Below are 22073 nucleotides of genomic sequence, written 5' to 3' on the forward strand. Positions count from 1 at the left end.
CGCGGAAGGCTTGGCGCGGCGCGGCTCCTCCGGGCGCGCTGGAGCGGGGCGACCCCCGCGTCCGGCGGCGCGGCTCCTCCCCGCGGGCTCGGACCGACGCTGGCCCGTCGGGGGCGGCCTCGCCCACCCCGCAGGCCCTTCCGACTCCGACTCCCCGGGGAGGGGAGGGATGGGCCGGCCCTCTGCCCCTCTGGGGCGCGTGCCCGGGTTTATGTAGCGGCCGCGCCGTCGTGCTGTTCCTTAAATCCAGTTGTCGGAGGTGGATGCGGTGCTCTGTAACCAGCCCTCGGAGCACCGGATAAGCCCGATAAATGAATACTGTACGTAGGCGGGCAAATCCAGGATGTTTAGAATAGCCGCTGTCAGGCTGCAGCAAGGGGAAGGGGCTCGTCTCCGGCTCTGCCCTTATTTCAGGCGAAGAATATATTGTCGTTTTCCTGGCTTCCGGGCACGTAAGAACGATGCGGCTGGACGGGGAGCAGGGAGACCCAGCTCGGCCGGGCCGGTCTCCCGCTCAGCCCGGCCCTCCTCGCGGGGCCGCCGTGGGGATAAAGCAGGAGGCAGAGGCGTCGCGCTGGCCGAGCTCCTGGAGGAAAGGCGGCATCGAGCACTAGCGGGGGCCATTCGCTTTTTCTGCACCGATGCACGGGCTGTAGCAGCGATGACAGCTGCAGGTCAGGGAACGGGCTGCTGGTGGGCGAGAGCCAGCGAGCCTTCACCCTTGCTACACCTCTTGAGATAGAGTTCACCTACTTCAGATAGGACCTCGTGTACTTAATCATAGACGTGTCATTTTCACACAGACGTGCCCCTCTGTGCAATATCTAGGAAACTGCCTCTTCAAAAGACGAAGGAAGCCAGACGATACAGACATCCTCATTTTATTACAAGTGCAGAGGCCCTCTCCATGGCACGGTGGACGCCTCCTAGAAGACCACAAAACTGGGGTGGCTGAGGAACAGGCGTCACAGCTGCGCACCCTGCAGTGACAAAGGTTTTCTGTATCTTGGAAACATGCCTGCCTCCAGATTGGGCACTGAGAACCTTTGTTCTGCCAGGTTTACCGGCCGAGGGTAGATAGAGGAGATCTGTGAGGTTTCAGCTGCTTTAAAACGGTCAGTTTCCTGGCTGTGCAGTCAGTCGCCCAGGCAGCTGCCTCTAGAGTCCCACGGCCACGATTTGGAACAGGTTAAGAGGAGGGCAGAGAGACTGCTGAAAACCAGGCTACGGAGGCGGTGGCTGAAGGAATCGGGTGTCTTTGGCCTGGCAAAGAGAGGACAGAGAGGCACGATACTGTTCAAACACCAGAAGGACCAGTGTGGACCCAGGTTTAGTTTCTGCTGCCCTGGGGTGGGACCAAGAGACAAACAAGTGACAAAAGGAAGATGGAGCTGCAACAGGGAGGCCGGTTTATTGAGTATAGAAACACCACCTCGCAACAGGAAGAGTCCACACAACACCTTCAGAGAGCTTTGCGGGTTCTGTCCACAGCAGCTTTGTTCTACGTGTCCCACGTTCGGAGGCCTGTGGCAGGAGGATGAAGACTGCCAAGTCAACTCATCTCAAAGTCCAAATGAGCCCACGTTTCAGCAGCTCTTAAAGGCAGAAATGGGGGTGGGAGGAACGTTCTCTTTAAAACCTAGAACTAGTTTCAGCCCTTGAGGAGTCAGGGTTTACAGGAGGAGAACTGTCCAGAGGGGCATGGGGGCAGCTGGCTTCCTAAGACTGCTCTACCAGTGGAGGCCAGAAGGGGGTGTCTTCTCATCCTTATTGCTTTCCAGGGAGAAGGGGGGGATCCGGACATCAAAATGGGAGCCGTCGGGCCGCTCAAAGCGAAAGGTGCCCCTGTGAAGGAAGGAGAGGTCAAGGTGAGGCCTCCACGAGATGGACAGGCAACGCACTCGGCCACTAAGGAAAGGATGCGATCCATTACCAGGAACTAGTTGAAGGAGAGGGCTACTGTTAGTCCTCACATGCCACATTCCTGAGAAGGCCCTTCCGGCAGCGCTGGATCTAGTCCAATGCTCCGTTCCCATACCAGATGAGGGCGGCAGGAGAACCACAGCCGTTTCCCCACCAGCTGGCGCTGAGATGCGGACCACTCGGAAGGCCCTCCTGCGCCAGCACGTTCTGAGCACCGAGACTCCCTCCCATCCATCCAGGAGTCCCAGTACTGGGAAGGGAAAACCCGCTTCTCTGCTCAGGCGCAGAAGGTTGCAGAGCGCCGTGCCCTGGTCCAGCCCCCCCAGGCCGAGGCAAGCTTTTCCTCCCTTCCCTCCCGAGGGGCAAGGATGGCTCCCAGCGCTGCTCCCCAGAGGCTCACCACATGTGCCCGCTGGATGCCTGCAAGGAGACGTGGCTGCTGTACTGGAAGGCCGGCTGTTCTTTGGACAAGACGGGTTCCTGAGGAGAGAGAGAACTGTCACGGCCAGGAACGGCCCTCCGCCAGCCCCATGGCTGCCGCTGAAAGGGAGAGCTTTCCGTAAGCCAGGGAGGCCTGTCTTCGTCGCAAATTGCCTCGCTCCTTTCATCGAACTCTGAGCCTTCAGAATGACTTCTCAGGTTTAATGGCACCTGGCTGTTTTTAATCTTGTGACCCCTGTGTGCGTCCACTCAACTGTAAATCAAATCCTGATTTATTATCCACTGCTACAACAGAATGCAACAATGAAAGGCGGGAGGGGGCTGTCCCTAAAAAAATTCTGCTTGTGGATGATCTTTTTTTCCCCACCCACATCAGCCCAGGAGTGGGGGGAATTGTCTCTGTCTTCCAGGGACCAACAGACGAAAGGCAGAAGACAAGCCTTCCCTGCTGTGGCCCCAACCTGATGGAATGCCCTGGAGAGACGCTTGGCCCCTTCACTCCCGGCTTTTAGGAAGTTTCTCGAAACCACCTCTTAAGCAGCAGCACGGTTCTGAGGCCTGGAGTGGAGAACAGAGGGCCCTCTTTTTAGAAAATTAGATTAGGAAAAAATAGATTACATAAAAAGAGTGAGTTATGTTGTAACCAGAGGGTAAGAGATAAATTTATGCTTCCTTTATAACTGCTGTGAAGAAAATCAGAAGCTATTTCTTTGTATTTTCTTTCTTTCCTTCTTTCTGCTCTGTTAGCTTTGCCTCTTATCTTTATTCTATATTAGCTTCTGTTCGTTTTTATCTTTCTTTTTAACATTTTTAATAAAAATAATATACATACAAAAAGGAAGCAAACCCATTTCTTCCCATGGAAGAAACCTCGCCAGCCCCGGGCAGGGCCGGGCAGGGCAGGGCAGGGCAGGGCAGGGCAGGGCAGGGCAGGGCAGGCCTCTGCTGTGACGTGATCACCAAGCGCCACCCCTACTCACTCGCCCCACGACTCCCCGGCCACGGACAGTTTCCAGCGTGCCCGACAAGCTGAATATCCTCCAGTGCCGTTCCCGGAGCTGCACAACTTCACTGTCGAGGTTTTCCAGGCGGATGCAGTAGCGCCACTGGACGGGAGACGGAGAAAGTGGGGGCCCCGTCAGAGTAGCCGGGGGCTCCCCTCACCCTTCCGAGGGCAGAGCAAGGCATCTCAGGCCCCGATCCGCAAAGGCAGTCGCAAGAAAAACACTCACCCAGTAGACATGAGAATTCTGTGCTTCCTGTTAAGAGAAGGAGGAGGCTGGTTTCCTGTGGCTGAACCCCAGCTCAGCCCCACCCTGCCACAATCTCACCAGGATGGTGGCGCTGCCCCCTTGACATGTTCAGCCCCACAGAGCAAAACCTGAAAGGGCTCACGCAAAGCCACACAGGATGGGCCAGAGCAGGATGGGTTATTTATTTATACCTTATGTAAATCAATCTATAGGTGTTTTGGTTTGCTGCGCTCTGCTTCTTTGTATTATATTTACTGCTGCCCTTGGTTATTCTTTCCTCCTCCTCCAAATGCAGGGAAATGCCAGGCAAGCAACGCCAGGCCTCTGGGGACCCCAGGCACAGAGACAAGCACCTACCCGCATGCCCATGTAGAAGGGAATGACAGTGACCCGGATGTTTTCGGTGGTCTCCCGGTGCACATCGGAGAGCTCCAGCCACGGGTGGTTTTTCTCCTGCCAAGCACACAGCGTATCCCTTGCCACAAAGGGAGGAACTAAACAAAAGTTTCAAGGGGAAACGATCAGGAGAGGGAACGTTTGCCCACAGAAATGCCCAACAGCAGAAAGCAAAATCCCCTTCGGGAGAAAACCGGGGAAGGCGCACCGGTGCTTGCTTCTTGCTGAGCTGAGGGGAAACCTCATTCCAACAGGATCACTACCACAGCATGGGGGGGAAGCGCTGAGCCATTGATCTGGCCAGCCACATGCTAAAAATCCTCCAGTGTGGATCTCTGGACTGGTTATTGCGGGGAGTCTAAAGGTCCCTTTCAGCCTGAGGGTGTTAAGAGTCTGCGGGGAGTTTATGCGGCACACAGGGGCCCTGGGCTCCAGTAAGCAAAACAGGCTACGCTCAGAGAGATAAACTGTACGATGCCCCCATTGATGAAATGTGTTGACACAAGATCTGGATCCCACAGGACTGAGGAGCTCCCCTCCAGCCAGGAGTTTCTTCCCAATAGATATCTTGCCTTCTCCTAGAAAACAGGTCCTTTTCTCCAGATAACTCAAATCCTACGGTAACGTGCTTGACGCGGGGCTGCCCTTGAAGCTGCAAGTACTGCAAAATGCAGCAGACAGTATGTTAACCGGAACACGTCAGTACTGTCGCATAACACCAGTATTTTAAGAGCTGCATGGTTTGCTGGGTTGTTTCTAGGTGCAATCCAGGGTTCTGGTGGCGTGGCTTGGGGCCTGGCTACCTATTCCACATGGAATCTGTCCACCGAACGTGCCTGTGGAGAGGGTTGTTAAGGGGCTACAGCTCGATGATTATAAACTCTGATTGTATTTGGTTTGATATGTTGATAGTTTTATCACTCCATTATTCCCTATTCCATGCCATTGCTTGTAAGCCCCCCAGAACAAAATGACAGAAGCAGCAGAAAAACACAGGTAATACATTAAATCTTCCCTCCCCGTAAAGTACGTCTCGATGAGCAGCTGCACCTTGTCCCTCCTAGCACCTGCCTCTCCTCATGGAGGCGTTCTGATCTTTGCACAGGTCGCTGCCTTCTTCCTAGCTGGAGGTCTGCCAGCCAGGGAAGACTCCTTTTCCTATGGGCCGCGACCCACCTAAGGACAGGTCCGCCTCTCCCTCCCAAGATCCCAGCCAACTGCCTTTCCGCCATGGCCTGGAGCAGCATCCCCAGGGGAAAAATGCACTGCTCCGGCCACATCTTGAGCACCAGGCCGTCTGCTCCGCGTGGGTGTTTGGGCGCGGTGCCTCGGACACCTTCTGCTTCCACTGCTCCTCTGACTCTCTCCAAGGCCAGCAGGGCACTGCACCTCCCAGGAGACACCTCTCTTCAGCAGGCAGGGAGGCAACCAGCCTGGCTCCAGATGCAGCTCAGGCTCAACTCAGCTTAGCCAAATGCCCCAGGCAGCCCTGTCTACCTGCCCTCCCCGTTTGCACCTCTGATGTTCTTTAGCAGACCCTGAATCAGTACACAGAGCACCTCAAGCTACACTGGCCCGGGTCTCTTCCCACTGGGAGAGGGAACAAGGAACTTTGCTTGGTCAGTGCGCCCCCAGAATCATCTGTCCACATCCCCCCCCAAACTCCTTTCAAAAGCCAGCCCCGCTCCTGGAATTGCGAGGGCCTGGGTGCAGAATTACCTTTTGTCTGATCATACACGAGAAACCGTTCAAAGAGCTCATGCTGGATGGGCACCTGATCCGTGGACGTATACGGGAGAATGTCCTCGTGGCTTACATAGTCAAGTCCTGAAAAGAAGCCCAGAGAAAAGTGTGTCTCAGTCACAAAACAGATTAATTTCTCAGACAGAAAAGTTGCTGTAAGACTTTTAAAGCCGCCAAGTGGGAAAGGCCAGCACCAGAGAACTGGGGCAGGTAAGTACGCATTAATCTCAGCTTCAGGGTATAATCTTGCCTGTAGGTGTAACAGACAGCAGCAGATTCGTAGCTGTGAAATACATATCGCACCTGATGGCACACACTGAAAAACTCTTAAGGTTCAAGTAAAAATCAGCAAGGCCCTTGCATGAAATGCATTGCTTCTCCCCATTTCTTTGTGCAAAAAAGGTTTCTTCTCTTTTCAGGAATCTAGTTACAGAATATTTTCCAGATTTTATAGTTCTACTCTCTAATTGTTTTGGAGGTCGTCTACCTGCCCACTGTGAAATCAGTAGCCCCAGGTTCTCCCCTCGCTCCCATTATTGAACCAACTGCTTCCAATGTTATCCATCTCTGCAACTAGTAACTGGGAACCTGACTAAAGACTAGCATTCACAATTCACTGGGTGCTTTGTCAGCATCTGCACTAACTAGGGCAGGGAGGAATAGTAGCCACAGCAGACAGCGCATCCCCTCACCCCTCTTTCCAGCTTAGAGCAGCAGGGCAGCCCTCTATTCCAAGAAGGCTGCAAACATTTGCAGACCACCTGGGGCAGGGCTAGTAATCTCATGCCCCTCCCCAACCAGCCAAAGGGGGCATTCAAGGTCACAGAAGCGCAGAGATAAGAGGGGACACCAAGTCCTGCTCAGGGCAGGCATCCAATTTTAAGCCTCCCAGCTAGATGGCTGCCCGGCCTCTGCTTCGACATACTCAGCAAAGGGGAGCCCATCCCCTCCCTGGGCCAGCACGCTCCTATCCAACCGCTTCTGCTCCTAGGCTGTGTTTCCTAACTTTCAATCAGCTACTGCCTTCCTGATGGCATCATTCCACATCCTGTGCTCTGGAACAGGTCTTTCCCCGAGTCCCATCCTTTCCGATGTGCGAAGGGCACTACCGCCTCCTTCTCAGCCACCTTTCCTTAAGGGTGAGAGTTCCCAACTCCTCGCCCCCTTTGGCTTACCTGGAATTGCATAGAGAGCTCTGCTGTCATCGTGGTTGGCCAAGAATGTCACTGCTTCTGTTTGGGATCTCTGAGACTGAGGAAAAAACAGGAAGGGCAGGACTTGAAGCTGCACTCCAATGCACGCAGACACAGGGGGACTGATATCTGAATAAACCTGCATGAGACTGATGGGAAAGGGATGGGATAGTCCGGCCGGGTTCCAATCTCGTGGACATCACGTTGTTCTCGCCTCCCGCATCCACCCATTGTTGGGACTAGAGCACGGTGCTAAACAGTCCCCCCCATACCCAATGCCCTCTGATATAGGGGTGAGAACTCCCATGGTATTAGCAGCAGTGGCCCATCACATTGGGAGGGAATGTTGGGTAGGCTGCCAGGGAAAGGCCCACTACATGGGGGGCACCTGCTCATAGAATGCTTTCACCCTGAGAAAGTTCACAGTCTGGCCATTTCCATTGCTGCCTTTTGGGATCAAAGCTCTCAAAATCTGAGTTATTTTAGAGTTCTTGCTTTTTTTAATTCTAACACAGGGAGTCCCCAGTACAAGAACAAGTTCCATTCCCAAGGTCTCTCCTTAAGCTGAATTTGTATGTAAGCCAGAACAGCATTATTGTATAATACGGTATAAGTAATATTGTGTAATGAAGTCGAACCATCATGTATTTAACTCAAATCATTGTGTATTTAACTTGAATTTTGCTACAATAGGCTCTGTTCTTAACTACGGGTCATCTGTAAATCAGGCGTCCTTAACCCAGGGACTACCTGCACCTCGAAGGCTTGATCTACTCCTATCTGCTAAACGAGCTGATGTTTCCCTTTCCTTTCCAAAAACGCCCCACTGCCAAAAGCTTGCCTGCCCAGTGCACAGAAGGCCACCTTCTCTGTGATCCAGAAGTATGAAATGCCCTCCAAAGATGTGTATGTAACTCACCCATCCCAGTATTTTGGAAAATGGTAGAAACCCTTCCTGTGCCCTGAAGCATTTGTTAGTTAGTTGTTAGCTGAAAATTTTGATTTTAGTAATACTGATTGCAGTTTTGCCTGAATTTAAATTGTACTGTTTTGTTTCTGTGATTTGTAATTTGCATGTTTGATTGCCATAATCCCCCATGAATACTGTACAGACAGTAAGGCAGGATCTAAATTTTAAAATAAATATATTTAAGCTTTCTGAGAAGAGCAAGAGATGAGGCAGGAGATGTCTTGGATGGGGGAAACTGCATTTCGTTAACATACTGACAACTGGGTCACAATTTATCTCTAATGACTTGATCAACAAGAACATCAAAAGGTGGAGCGCACAGTCCGCTCCAAGGCAAAGGAGAAGAGAGGGACTGCTCAAGTTTCTACATCGCCAGCCTAGGTACCTGGGACTGCCCGGGTAGCGGTTGCAGAATGGCAACGCTCCGCAGCTCAGAGCTGTCAGACTAACTAATTATGAGGAGGGCATCCTCAGTAACAGCTACATACTCCCATCTTCACCCACGCCACCATGAAGGGAAGGAGGAAACCCAAAGCGCTTACTATGTGTGGGCAGTCACGAGCATCAATCAGGACCTGATAGTAAGTATGTGTCTTGCCTTTCACTTCTTTGGACCCATGTCCAGCCGCAGTCTCACTCCTGGAACAAGATGGGCTGGGCTGAAAAAGCTGCTTTGTTAGCAGACTGACAGCAACTACGTTTCACCTGCAACAAACCAGCTGTACTTTGTGTAGAGCTGGATGTCACAGACACAGAACTGCCCCACGCCTTAAGGAAGCACACACGTTTCCCACTTCATATATAGGAAAACCCCACCTATTAGTATTTTGTAGTCTGAAGGAACCCAAACAGATCCCAACCCAGCACTGCCTGAAGTTGCTCCTACTGCTCCCTGCAAGAAACCCCCACTGCCTCTGCCCTCTGTCGAAATTGAGTCAGCAAGTCCCTGCAGGAATAGAGACTGACTCTACAAAAATAAAAAAAACAAATTGTGTCACACAAAGATAATAAGAGGCCAAACATTCGCAGCTTGTTATTTGCTCCGATTTCAAAACCAGTCATTCTCATCTCTGCAGCCTTCCTCCATCGCTCTCTTGAAAGCCCATCACAGTATGGTACATGGAAGCTTCTAAATAGTCCCCCTCCTCTGCTAGGTCAATGGCTGGTGGCTCCTGAGCGACCGCAAACTCTTACTTTTCAGGTACAGGGGAAGCGACGTCTCTGTCGTACAACCTGGCCTGCCAAGGAAAGAGGACAATCCCCCGATATCCAAATATACTGTGGAGAAACAACTGCAAGAGAAGGTGGGAGAAAGGGGTCAAGACAAGCCAGAGCAAGGGAAATGGGGGTCTTAAGAGGCAGAATACAACATGCCTATATTGAAAAGGGAAGAAAAACACCTCTGTGAAGCTAATGGTAGGAAAGGAGCCATCCAGCTTTAACGGAGCTCGCTGTTGCCTCTCCAAGGTTGGGAGGCACTGAAGGATCAAGGACTCCATTCCTGTTAGCTGAAATTTTACACAATGCAGAGGGTCAGAATTTCAGCTTCTGACAAGACACACACAACTCAAGGCAGCCTGGGGAAGTTAATACCCTTAAACCTTTCACTTTCCTGACAACCCTCCCAAACCTATTCTAATTGCTTTAGACAGTCAAAGTTTTAAAAAGCCATAATGTTATTTTCAGCTGCAACTTCTTCACTTTCCGGTTGCAATTTCTACTCACCACGGACTACCAAGCCAGGAGTCGTTTACAAAACATGTTATACAGACTGTCAGAAGATGGCTCCTCTTTATAGTGCCAACCAGGAAATCAACAGACGCATTAAGAAAAGTACTGCAGAAGCTTCTACTTGGACTCAGCTCAGAAAACCCAGAGACCAAGAATATCCTGAAACATCATAGTCAACCCAGTGACTTTGCTCCATCCACACAACCCACTCACCTGTCCTGTCTCGTATTTGCCATGCTGCTTTGGCACTTCAAAGACACCCACTGTCTCCAACACTTTGCCCTCAAGACGATTCCTAGGGGTGGGGGTAAAGGAAAGGGTGACGTCAGGCTCTCCTGGCATAGCTGCAAAGGATGATCGAGCCATAACAGAATCCCAGCTGGCCTTCAAGGCTCAAGTTCATCATTCAGACCCCAGCAGTTAAGCTCAGTCTGGCAACTGGAATACCAAGAGGCCATTGTGAAAGAAGCAGTAAAATAGCAGAGTTTGTTAAAGTTTAACCACAAAGCTAATTGCAGTCACAACGGCCACTGGCTCAGAATACATTCACAGAGCAGCAATCGCCAAACTCTTACAAGATCATCAGTAGCTTCTGAAGATCATGATATACATCGAGGATCAGCAACACAGCACTTGCGAGCAATACGGCACGCTTGCCCACCACCTCAACGTTAACATTTCTTAAGAAAACTTTAAATGGCCAAATCTAGGAAAACCACCAAACGCTATTCTACAAACCCTTGTGAGATTTGGTAATCTTCCAAAATTTGGAATGCTTAGATATTCATAACAGTTAAATGCAGCCTCCGCGTGGAATAGCCTCATATCTGGACACCCGGGGCTGGAGGCGAATGAAAGGACCATTTGTGGCCAGCTCTCCGCAGCCTGATTTTCCATCTTCTTGGATCTTCCTTTTTTTAGTATTGTTTTAAATTTTGGATGTATTATGTGTTTTAGATATATTTATAGTTTTAATGTTTTCTGTAAGTCGCCCAGGGTCCCCTGTTGTGGGGGAGGTGGGCGGGGGAGAAATCCAATAAATAAATAAATTTGGGAGCGTTTCAGTATTTCCCTCAAGTCCGCGGGGACCCCCGGCGACCGCCTGGCCGAGTCCCCGCAGCCCTCCCGGCCAGTTCTTCGGAAGCGTTTCGCCGTCGCCTCCCTCGAGGGCTGCGAGAGGACCGGCCCAAGGTCACCCCGCCGGCTCCGCACGCGTTCGCTCGCTCGCGGCCGCCCGGGGGCGGCCGGACGATGTTGCCCGCAACTGGCCCCCGGACTCGGATCGCCCTCCCGGAGGCGGCTGCGCCCAACGCCAGGCCGCCCGCCCGAAGCAGCGATCCGGCCACGGGGCGGCCGGGCGGCAGCGCCTCGGGGGCCCAACGCGAGAGGAGCGCCCGCGGCCAACCGGCGGGAAACGCGCTCGCGAGGGGTCCGTGCGCCCCGAGGGGGAGGGCTGGGCCGGGCTGGGCGGCCTAACCCCAACCCCTACAGGGCGGAAGGAGCGGGGGCCGGGGGGGCGCGGAAGTCAAGCGGTTGCCCCTGTCCCGGCTCCTGCCCCGGCCCGCCCGAGCGCGCACCCACCGTGAGGAGAGGCAGCGCCGCGGGGGCAGCTCCGGCCTCGCCCCCAACGCCGCCCAGGCCGGGCCCCGCAGTCCCCAGCGCAGGCAGCAGGAGGAGGAGGAGGCCCGGGCCCGGCCCAGCGCCGCCCAGCACCGGCTCCGCGCCGCCGCCGCCGCCGCCGCCGCCATCGCGCGGCCCGAGCGAGGAAGCGACTCTGAGGGCCCGCCGCGGCCGCCCACAATGCCCCGCGCGGCCTTCCGGGCCCCGCCTCGCGGAGCGGCTTTGGCGCCGCCGAAGGTAGAGCGCGTCTCGGCGGCGGACAGGCAGCTTCCGGGTCCGCACCAAAGGAAGCGCTTGCAGCCGCCGCCGCCGAGTAGGCCGCGCTCGCCCTCGCCCTCGGCGCTGATTCCCTGCGAGGTTCGTCAGCTCAGCAACGCCTGAGGCTCCCAGCACGGCGTGGGACCAGGAGGGATAATTAAACGCGGCTCCACAAGGGGGGCCAGGAAGAAGTAGCTACAACAAGGGCACCCGTCGCCGCCCCCGCGGCGCCCTCTCGGCGAGACCCGGCGTCGGGCGCTGGCCGCGGGTGCGTCTGGCGGGCACTAGGCCGGAAAGCGCGGCTCTCTCCCCGCCCCGGAAGCGGGCACAGCGCGGCCGAGGGGACCCGCGAGCTGCCTCCGCGCGAGGAGGCGTCCCCCTCTGCCTCTTCTCCGCGCTCCCGTCTCCCCGGCAACGCCTCCTCCTCGGCCGGGCGGCCCCGCGGGTCCCACGTGACCAGCCCGCCAAGATGGCGTCGTCTCTCCGCGCCGGGGAGCCGCTGCGCCGGTTCCTGTCCAGCCCCGCGCCGGGCCGCGTCCCCGAGGCGCTGGGGACGGAGCTGGCGGCGGCCCTGGCCGAGGGCGGCCGCGGCCTGCCTTTCGCGCTCGTCCGGAAGCTCCACCGGGCCCTGCGGGAGGAGGGCCCCCCGGCGCCCGGTGAGTCTCGGCGCCGCCCCCCCCCGCGCCGGGGCACCTCGGTTCCCGGCGGCCGGACCGGGCCGCCCCCGGCTCCCTCTGCCGGCGGGGAGGGGCCGCGGAGAGCCCGGGCGCCCGACCCGGGAGGCGCGGGAAGAGGCGCCGCCAGCCGCGGCGCGACCCGAGAGACCCGAGCGCGGGGCGGCGCCTTGAGGAAGCGCCTCAGGCGGGGCCGTCCCGGCGCTCCTGAGCGCGAGCGGGAGGCACCTCCGGGGCTGCCCGGCTCGGTAGCCCTAACGGCACTTTCGGGATCTCTGGCTCCCGAGCCTGGCGCGCCTCAGGGCCGGCGCCGCGAAGGGCGGAGCGGGCCAGACGGCTCTGAGCGGCCAGCCGCTGGGAGCAGCGCCTCGGAAGGAGCCCCTCGGAGGCTCGCGGGGGCTAGAGGCCGGGGGAGCGCGAGGTCTCGCCCCGCCTTGGGCACGAAGCCGGCCGGCCGGCCGGGCGACCGCGGGCCCGCCCCTCTCCCTCGGCCCCAGGGCCAGCCGCTCGCGAAAAACCCTGCCAAGAAAACTGCAGGGGCTCGTCCAGGCGGTGGCCGGGAGTCCAAAACTGGCTCGAAAGCATCCCCCCCCCAAAACCCTCAACGATGGGTTTTAAATTGCAGCTTTGTAAGAAATTGATACTTGTATTTTTTTAAGTAGCCCTCTGAGAAGGTGGCCTAGGGTTCATATCCCTGCAATTTAAAATCAATACCTTCGAGAATAGGATTCTTTTCCCTTTTCCTACGAGATTCTGTAACATGCTGAAGGGTTCATCCTGCCGGCCGACCACTAAGAATTCCAGGCTGGCGCTTATCTGCTCTTCAGGGCGGGCTTGTTTCCAGGGCCTAACCCAGAAGCCCCCGGCCTTCTCCATAATGGTCCCCAGGTAGTCAGTGGCTCTGCAGATGTCAAAAATGTTCTGCTTTCTAGGTGGCCTGTGCTTTAGTTCGCTGTACTTGTTTGCTGAGTGTTGTATTTTGAAAAGTAATTAGGGCATTGGGTTAGTTTAAGGAAAGCTGGTCTGATACTTTGAAAAAGTAAGCTATGACTAACAGCCTTGCAGACACAGCAGTCGGGAAAGGCCTCGCTTTTCATCATCTGGCTGTCCGGGGAGGCGTGAAATTTGGGGGGTGACTCCTTCTAACGTCAAAGGCGTATTCTTAATTGCTACACTTGCTAATCCCTAATCACAGTTTTCATTGCGTTCCACGGACTGCTGGGTTCAGGTTCTGCTTGATTATTAACTTGGAAGTATGCCAACCGGGTCGGCATGAGAAGACTCCCCTTGTGCGCCGGCATATTCCGCTGTCTGCCCTGCAGCTATTAAGGACCAGAATTCTTAATGGAAACATTTGCTTTAATTTTGTTTTGTCTTGCTCCAAGGTTCTCAGATATATCTTCACGAACTGTTGGAAGGCAGCGAAATCTTTCTTCCTGAAGTGACAAAACCACCCAGGGTAGGCCTCAGGCGCTATTAATTTTTTCCTAATGTCCAAGGTGACAGAAAAATCACCAGTTACTGAGTTTCTAGGTAAAATAAGGGAGGAGGACAACATCGGACCCCAAGGCTGCGCGAGTTTCTCTGCAGCTTCTGTGCCTTCAGACTACAGCTAACAAAGCCTGCCAGTAGAGTTTCCCCTGCTAACCTGAAACAGACTAAGCATAGTTTAAAACAAACCCTCATAACTGCCTCCAGAACCAAGGGGGCAAAAAGAAAGAAAGCGCAGCCCACCCTCTTTTTCTTTACCCCCCAAACATGCAATCCAGCTCCTCCGTGCCATCGCCAGGCACGTCACTTTTCACCATAGGTTGGAAGGGATAGAGGGTTCCTGACAAATGACTCTGAAGCCTCCAGTGAAGGAGACTCACCGCATCACGTGGTAGCCTGTTCCACTGGCTGACAACTCCAGTCTGACAATTCCTCCTGATGTCTTGGCTGAACCTTTTCCTTGCAGTTTTTCCCCCTGGTTCTTGTCCTGCCCTCTGGAGCAACAGGGAATGAGACCACTCCCTCTTCTGTGTGACAGCCCCTCTGATATTTGAGCATTGTTATCGTGTCTCCCCTCGGTCTTCCCTTCTGCAGGCTAAATTTACCCAGATCGTTTAATTGTTCCTCAAAGGGCTTGGTTTCCAGACCCCTCACCATCTTGATAGCGTTCCTCCTCCTCTGAACTTGCTCCCATTTGTTACTGCCCTTTTTGAACTGGGGTACCCAGAACTGGACCGAGGACTCCAAGTGGGGTCCGACCAGGGCAGAATAGAGTGGAACAATTTTCGTTAAACGTGTCTTTGTTCCAGTAATCAGTTTGTGTTTGTCTTTCTGTTTCAGAACCCAGAATTAGTGGCCAGGCTGGAGAAGATCAAAGCTAGGCTGGCAAATGAAGAATACAAGCAGATGACAAAGAACATCAACTGCCAGGTCAGGGTGACTTGCAGAGCTAAAGTGATTCCCATAATTGGTCCAGAGCACCAGTGTTATCTCCCTAAGCTCTCTGCAGACACTGAGGTCATCTGTGTTTGCCTTTGGGAAACACAAGGCGGCCCCTTTGACAAGGGCTGCAGAACAAAGAGTACGTATTTGGAATGCAGCCCAGCGTAGAGGAGAAGAACGCCCACGGGAGCCATAATCAAGCAACGCAGCCTGGACCAGTCTCCAGTCTCCTGTGAGGGCTGGGGAAATTGGCCCCAGAGAGGCTCCTCCATTCAACACGGTATTGGCCTTGGCCATCAGAACTGATTCCGCGTGAGGGAGCTTCCGTTGTTGCAGAGCCTCCGCTTTTCATGCAGGAAGGCCCATTCAGTCCCTGGAATTTCCCTGTGCTGATGCTCCAGAGTGTGACCTGTGATCTGCATCAACCAGAGATAGGGAATAGAGTGCCCACAATGTCTGGACCAGCAGATCCCACACACCTGACCACTGAGTGTGCGGGCCAGGGCATCTGGGGAAGAATTGCTCCTTGCGTGGGCTCTTGGATAGATCCGCCGCCTCATTCAGGATAAGGCAGAGCCCTGGGTTCTTGGCTAGCTGGAGTGAGGGCAGCGGGCTGAGAAGTGACAGCGCTGTTCTCCTTTTTCCTTCAAGGAGCTGAACCGCCATGGCACTCTGTCTGATCTTGGAAGGCAAGGTGAGTCCCCGTTTGGAAAGCAAGCTGGAGAAGCAGACGGTCGGGTAAGCCATCTGTCTCTTCTCAGCGAAGATGTGCTTTCGCCTCCCCAGGTGCAAATAACATCCTTTGGATGCTATTATAACTAAAGCTCCAGCACGTTTAGGAACCCTTTAGCAACTTTTGGTGGGGGTGATCAGGGAGAGCCCCTGGTGAATTAATACTTGGTGCAGTGCATTTCAGGATCAAGACCCAAAGGATTAATGGGAAGAAAAGGAGGACCACGGGGGTAGACAATATGGTGTGCAGCCTAATCCAGGGGTGGAGCATCTGCGGCTGCCCCAGGTGTTGCTGAACTGCAGGTCCCAGCATCCTTTGCTCTGGGCTGGGCTGCTGGGAGCTGTAGTTCAGCATCCTCTGGAGGGCTCCTTGGGTTTCCCTCTGAAACAGGATAAGGCTCTTTCGGTTCTGAGCTCAGTCACAGGCCTGGCCGCCAAGAGTTTGTCCGTCACAGGTGGAAGTGTGGCTGCAGAGGGACCCCGGTTCTGTTTCCTGGGCTCCTCACTCCGTTTCTCACCTCTCCTTTCCCAGTCAGGTCAGCCAAAGCTTTGATCATCACCATAGTCAACTTCCTTGTCACTGTGGGAGCCACATTTGTCTGTGCCTTTCTGGGCAGCCAGTACGTCTTCACCGAGATGGCAGCGGTGAGTAAGAACAGTGGCTGGCTGGAGGGGATGCTTTGAGCCCCTTTGGGGTGAAGGCAGCTTTTTACAGCCTCAGAGTTGGACGTGCCTGCGGTGGTACAGGAGGGGTGAGCATGAAGCTCTTGCAGTCCTTGTGAGTACACCCCACTCCCCAGCTACAGGACTGTATTTACCCAACTGAGCCGTGGTTTACTCCCTTAACCCAGATGCGGCAGGACGCCTGCTGCTGCCCCGCCAGCTGGTTTGGACAAGGCACGGAGCTAAAATGCAGGTGGCTGGTTTACAGTTCATTGTGAGGGTGGCCCGTGTGCCTTTGCCACCAGCACAGGGGCGCCTCCTGGCAGGTGTGCAAGAGGCAGAACTGATGCCCCTCCGCCCTTTCCTCTTTCTTCCAGCGGGTGCTTTCAGCTGTGATCGCAGCCTCTGTGGTAGGCCTGGCAGAGCTGTACGTGATGGTGCGGACTCTGGAGGGAGAGCTGGGGCAGCCGTAGGCCCAGAGCTGGCTCCAAAGGCCGCTCCTTTGGCTCCTCCCTGCGCTCCTCTTCCTAGACTCAGGGAGATGGGATCAGCATCTGCGACCATCCACAGATCCCCGAGGGGCCACTCAGGAGGGGGAACCCTCTCCCCCAGCAGCTTCCTTTGGGCAGAAAAGCAACTCTGCCTTCACCAGTCCTGCTTCTACGCCAGACGGGCCCGCGTCCTCCGTCTGCAGTGAGATGTCTCCTCCCCAGGGGAGCCCACAGCTGTGTGGGGCTTTTTCCTCTGGTGCTGGAGCTGGTGGACAGAAAAGCAGCTTTCCAGCTTAGCGCTCACATCTGTTGTGGAGGGGAGGGCCATCCGTAAGGGAGCCGCTGCCGCCCGTTGGGCCCTTGGGGACTTCTGTGTAGCGAGAGCCTCGCCTTCTTACCTGGGCAGGGTCTCACCACAACTTCATGCTCCTGCCACCAGAGTCTGGTTTCCTGTGATGACAGCGAATCTTTGTTGTGTGCAATAAAAAGCAGCTCGCAAAAGTGACGTGTCAGCCTCTGCAGGAAAGCTGCTGTTGCCTGAGGGGAAGGGACTCGGGCCCCTTCCAGGCCCTTCCTTGCGATGTTTAGCAACCCTCAGGCAGAGAAGAAAACAAACGGAAAATTCCAAGGGTGAGTTCTGGCGCCCGTCAAACATATTTCCTATTAACCCTCTGGTTACAGCAGGGGGCAGCACCTAGCCATCCTTGGCTGACTCCAGAAAGCTAAGCAGGGTCCGACCCGGTTTGTTCTCCAGTGGGAGGGCATCAGGAGATCCTGAGGTGGGAGGTGAGACTGGCAGCAAGAAGACTGCTAGGACATGCTGTGGGTCAAAAGTGCGTTCTTTCACTGATTAGGGCGTTAGACTTCAAGGAAGGGTGCTCACGCCTTTAGCTTGGTGGGATCTCCCCAGGAGAGCAGACAGGGAGAGCTCACAGCTGTCGCCTGGGAGGAACTCCCAGTTTTCCCTCTAAGCCCGGGAGATGCGCCTGGCTAGCGTGAGTGTTTGGGAGAGGACCGGGGGGAAAAGCAAAGCTGCTCCAAGAGGAACATCCAGAGATGGACAGGCAGGAGTTTCTAGTTGGCGACCTATATGTCACCTTGCCTGAAAACACCTGGGGTATCCTGAGCTTATAGCAGCCCTTGAGGAGAAAATCAAGGGGCTGAAGCAGCGAGTGGGCACTTGTTAAAAATGAGAAAAGGCCGTCAGGAATAAAGGAGGCTTCTCTGCGGCACTGGAACTTGCAAAAAAGGCCTTTGCCAACGCAGCAGGCTTCGAACATTCAGGAAAGACAAAGACCCCGCAGAATGGGAGATGGTGCCACGGGAGGAAAACGGCAGGCGTGTCATTTGTGATCCACCGCTGCCAAGAATCGAAACCTGCGTCAGCTGGACACATTGGCCTGTGAAGTGCGCTGCCTGCCTGAATGAATGTGGCAGGCCAAGTTCCCAGGCTTAGGAAGCCGAGTGACAGTCGCTGCTTCCTGGTGAGACGATGCCGGAAGGAGCAGTTACTGCTCTGTCCTTCCAGTTCAGGAAAGTGGAAAGAGGTCTCTGCAAGTCTGGTAACTGGTTACATACGTGGTATCAATGGGAAAGATTTGTTTCTGGGACTGCGTGTGAGTTACCCAGGTGGGGGACAGCTGGCCCCTTTATAAGGCCACCCCAACCCACATGGTAACCCTGGGTGGCATACCAATTAAGAACAAAAACCCTAAATCGGTTTTTCTGAAAAAGGCCATAGGCAGGGGAGCAGATGCACCCAAAAGACGCAGAACATCATCTAATACAGGTGGCTGTGCACCCACCCCAGCCTAACCCAGAATCTGGAGGAAACGCACTGAAAAGAAAGGGTTGGGCGGTCGGTACTGTCTGTCGCCCTCCTGACCAAGGAGATGCAGATGACGCCTTCCAAAAGCAACTTGTAGCACTTCCAAGGGAGTGAGAAGTTGCGTCACGCCCTGACTGAAGGCTGCTGTGACATCTCCCTTCAGTCTTTCCTTCTGCAGGCTACATGCACCAAGATCCTGTGATCGTTCCTTGCCCAGCTTGGTCTCCAGACCCTCCGCCCTCTTAGTCGCTCTCCTCTGAACTGGTTCCAGTTTGTCCCTGTAGGAAAACTTTCCCTTTAATCCCAATCAGCTAAGTCTTACTGATATGCAACTGCGGTGCTGTTAGAGGAGAAGACAAACGTTAGAAGGCAAGCCTTGCAGACATCACACCACCTTTTCTGGGAGCAAAGCGACTGACTTAGGGCAGCGGTTTTCAAACTTGGCAAGATGCGTGCGGGGAATTGATGCTGGCCAGGGAATTCTGGGAGCTGGTCCACACATCCTAAAGCTGCCAAGTTTGAAAAAAACTGATTTAGGAGAAGAATAAACTTGCTCTTGGTCACACAGAGTTATTTCTAACCTGATTCTTTCTCTGGTCATCGTGCAGTCAGCAAACAGAGCAGCGGCCACTGGTTTGTTGTGTAGCCTGGGCTCTGAATCGCCTGTCGCCTTCCCTGCTTTGGGCGCCTTCTCTGCTATCCAAGGCCTTCTGGCTGATCTTACAGGGTCTGCAGTTTGGCTTCGTCTGGTAACGCTCACTGACTTGGGGGTCCTGCATTGCTGTCTTTTGGAGCTGCAATGCTCAGAATGGCACGCAGGACTCCAGAGCGATTGGCGAATTAACGGGCCAGCAGTGTGATGAGCTACAAAAAAGGGCGGTGCAGTTTTACACTCCATCAGCGGAAGTGTAATTTCAAAATCATAAGTAACCTCCTTGGCTGAGGTCAGACCCCAACTCAAACACTGCCAATTGCTGAGACCATGGTTCAATAAGCATTAAACCATGGGGATGTGGCAGTTGTCATCTGGGAGTCTCTTACGGCTTTCGGGGGCGCTGCCCCACAAGTGGCTGGATGTGAGACCCCATTCCAGAAGTTGGGCTCTAGGGAACAGCTGGGATCGCTGCTCGTGCGCCAGCCTCCGTGCTGCCCACGTACGGCCTCCTTCCCTGAGCTGCTCGACTCGACCTCTGGGCTGGCGGTGGAGTTTCCCAGGCTTATGGTTCTGGGAGACTTCGATCTGCCCTCTCAGAGTGGGGTCGGAGACAGCTCAGTCGCCATGGTCATCCAGGGCCTGACTCGGGACAGGGGTCATACCCCTGACCTGGCGGCTTATCAGAGCAGCGGCAGTGTGATCTGCTACTGGGAGAGCTTTTGGTGGCTCCTCTGTCACGGTCAGATCGTACCCTGATAGCCATGAGATTCAGTGGCATTGCCCCCTGCTGCGGGGAGGCGGGACCTATTAGATCGGTCTGTCCCCGGCGACTAACGGGCCTGGATTCCTGATGATCTGCTGCACAGTCCGGCTGAGTCCTTGGCCGTTGCTGTGTTGGCCACAGGGTGACCAACTGATCGGGGCACGTTTTTACCCAGTGCGAGAAAGGGCCAAATTATGCACAGAGTAGAGGGAAGTCTTCCACACTTTATTTCTGTACAGAAGCAAAGAGGTGCACTTGGGACCAAAATCCAAATCGAGTGCGCAAAGGGGCGTTGTCCAAAGGTTTTTATACATTTCACTAAGCAGGTAACATTCATCACAATTCTTGCTGGCTAAAACAAATACGTGGGTGAATTACATCATGCACATGTGTACTACAACTGTGTACCCCATAATAAGCCATGAGGGGGGCTCATTAGCATCTCATGTTTACTCCTAGGGGTGTGTTTTTTACTATTATAATGAGGCAAAGAGTACTATAGTTCAGCGTTTAACTAGTCCCCTATCTAATCAAAGCAGAACAAGCAGGAGCAACACAGGAAATTCCTAATCCGTCGGGGCCCCACAAACACAGCTCCCAGTACACAAACAGCCCGTCAGGCCCACAGCTGGAATGAAAGGGCAGCCGAGGCTTCAGATCGGATCGTGCCCACGTGACCTCTCCCCTCTCGTGGATCCTGTCGCTCTCTGTGGTTTACGGAAAAGCTTAGGGAGTTGGAACGAGAGAAGAGATGTCTAGAGGGAGAGCTGCTGTTAAGGCCCATCCTGTGGCTTCCACGCTTCTCTGCCCTTATTGCGTCTGCGGATAGCCGCCCGACAGCCTTGTTTAAGGCGACACGAGCCCATCTGGGAAAGCAGGGCTCGGAGGTTTACTTGCAAGACCATTCAGAGGAATCTGCATAACACTTGATGGACAAAATCGCTCAGATTTGTTGCAAGCTGGACTCCAGGGTTAACACAGGTCCAGTAGAGGTGCCCAGAGCACAGTCTTGCCGTTATCTGGGGACAGTTTGATCCTCCTGGACCTGAGGAAGTGGAGAGGGTCCTGGGGACTGTGAGCTCAGCCATCTGCTCCTTAGACCCCTGCCCCTCCTGGCTCATTAAGGCTCCCTGGAGGGTGTCAGTGCCAGATCCAAGTGATGGTGAATTATTCTTTGAGAGAAGGGGTTATCCCATCGCTTCTTAAGCAGGCAGTGGTTCACCCCCTCCTCAAGAAGCTGTCTCTGGATCCAACCATGCTGGACGATTTTTGTCCAGTGTCTAACGTCCTGTGAGGAACATACATTTCCGGGTGAAGAAAGTAAGTTTTTAGAGGCCTCAGACGAATGGGAACGCCTTAATAAAACTGAAACGGAAAGGAAGGGCCGGCACCCCTGAAGCCGGTGGGAACCAGGCTGGCTGTAAATTCCTTACCTCAGACACCCCAGGACAGCCAGCCGAGGCGAGGCATCTGTCTTGAAGGAGGATGTGCCCTTCCTGGCCTGAGGCCCCCTGAACTGGTCTGTTTCTTCATCTCAGTCAGGCTGTTGTTTTCCTTTAGACAGCAGATAGCAGAGGGGCAGAAAGTAACTTGAGACCTGTTGCTTGCTTATGGACACCTGCATCATCATCTGAATACGCATGTATGCATCCTTTTCCCTTCCCCTTTTCTGAATGCATAAATACCGGGGCACCCCTTTTGCCCGCAGGGGAGCGTCTCCCACTAACCCTTGGTGCGCACTGCCTAATAAACAGTGCAGTGAAGCCTCGATGGTTTCGTTTTTGGGTCCTGCGTTTTGATTCCACGCTCCCTTTTTGGGGGAAGGTTGTGGAAAAAGTGGTTGCACAGCAGCTTCATCGGGCCCTGGGTGAAGCAGATTATCTGGACCCCTTTCGGCCAGGTTTCAAGCCCGGGTATGGGATGGAGATGGTGTGAGGAAAATATATCTTTGGGTGAAAGAAGCAAGTTTTTAGAGGCCTCAGACGAATGGGATCGCCTTGATAAAACTGAAACAGAAAGGAATGTGCGGCACCCTTGAAGCCGGTGTGAACTAGGCCGATTGTAAACCCCTTATCACAAACATCCCCAAGAGCAACGTAAGGGAGGGCGCCTTCTTCCTGGCAGCTGGCACCCTGAACCATTTGTTTCTTCCCCTCTGACACTACTGCTCTCCTTATAGATAGCAGTTGTCCCGTCCTTGTAGATAGCAGAGAAGAGAGGGCCAGAAAGTAACTTGAGAAGAGTCGCTCATTAAAACGTACCTGCATCGTCATATGAATACGTATACATATGTGCTCTTTTCCCTT

At 54.4% G+C, this 22073-nt stretch overlaps 2 protein-coding genes across 2 annotated transcripts; one reads left to right on the forward strand and one right to left on the reverse strand.

The window, feature by feature from the left end:
• Positions 1-1386: 1386 nt before the first annotated feature.
• Positions 1387-11782, reverse strand: POLDIP2 (DNA polymerase delta interacting protein 2). Its single transcript, XM_088138662.1, has 11 exons — positions 11232-11782; positions 9864-9945; positions 9114-9211; positions 8462-8558; positions 6932-7007; positions 5733-5840; positions 3975-4111; positions 3597-3623; positions 3345-3470; positions 2324-2403; positions 1387-1845 (listed from the first exon to the last, which is right to left on the reverse strand). The coding sequence occupies exons 1-11, from the start codon at positions 11396-11398 to the stop codon at positions 1731-1733; spliced, it is 1113 nt and encodes a 370-aa protein (XP_087994788.1). The 5' UTR covers positions 11399-11782; the 3' UTR covers positions 1387-1730.
• A 58-nt stretch (positions 11783-11840) lies between these two features.
• On the forward strand, positions 11841-17022 carry VMA12 (vacuolar ATPase assembly factor VMA12). Its single transcript, XM_088138663.1, has 6 exons — positions 11841-12184; positions 13588-13661; positions 14534-14623; positions 15287-15329; positions 15900-16012; positions 16408-17022. The coding sequence occupies exons 1-6, from the start codon at positions 11998-12000 to the stop codon at positions 16501-16503; spliced, it is 603 nt and encodes a 200-aa protein (XP_087994789.1). The 5' UTR covers positions 11841-11997; the 3' UTR covers positions 16504-17022.
• Positions 17023-22073: the final 5051 nt, after the last annotated feature.

Source organism: Python bivittatus, unplaced genomic scaffold (genome assembly GCF_059951505.1).
Source record: "Python bivittatus isolate LINGU-HERP-01145 unplaced genomic scaffold, Pbiv_v1 ctg000240_np1212, whole genome shotgun sequence".
Classification (NCBI taxonomy): Eukaryota; Metazoa; Chordata; class Lepidosauria; order Squamata; family Pythonidae; genus Python; species Python bivittatus.

What these genes read in the sequence shown, in the direction of transcription:
- POLDIP2 (XM_088138662.1), bottom strand. Translation starts at nt 11,398, where the DNA reads ATGGCGGCGGCGGCGGCGGCGGCGGCGCGGAGCCGGTGCTGGGCGGCG. An exon ending in CGGCGCTGCCTCTCCTCACG is followed by an intron (nt 9,946 to 11,231) that starts GTGGGTGCGCGC and finishes CCCCACCCCTAG; the next exon opens with GAATCGTCTTGAGGGCAAAG. An exon ending in CGTGTATGATCAGACAAAAG is followed by an intron (nt 4,112 to 5,732) that starts GTAATTCTGCAC and finishes ACTTTTGTTTAG; the next exon opens with TTCCTCCCTTTGTGGCAAGG.
- VMA12 (XM_088138663.1), top strand. Translation starts at nt 11,998, where the DNA reads ATGGCGTCGTCTCTCCGCGCCGGGGAGCCGCTGCGCCGGTTCCTGTCC. An exon ending in CAAAGAACATCAACTGCCAG is followed by an intron (nt 14,624 to 15,286) that starts GTCAGGGTGACT and finishes TTTTCCTTCAAG; the next exon opens with GAGCTGAACCGCCATGGCAC. An exon ending in GTCTGATCTTGGAAGGCAAG is followed by an intron (nt 15,330 to 15,899) that starts GTGAGTCCCCGT and finishes CTCCTTTCCCAG; the next exon opens with TCAGGTCAGCCAAAGCTTTG.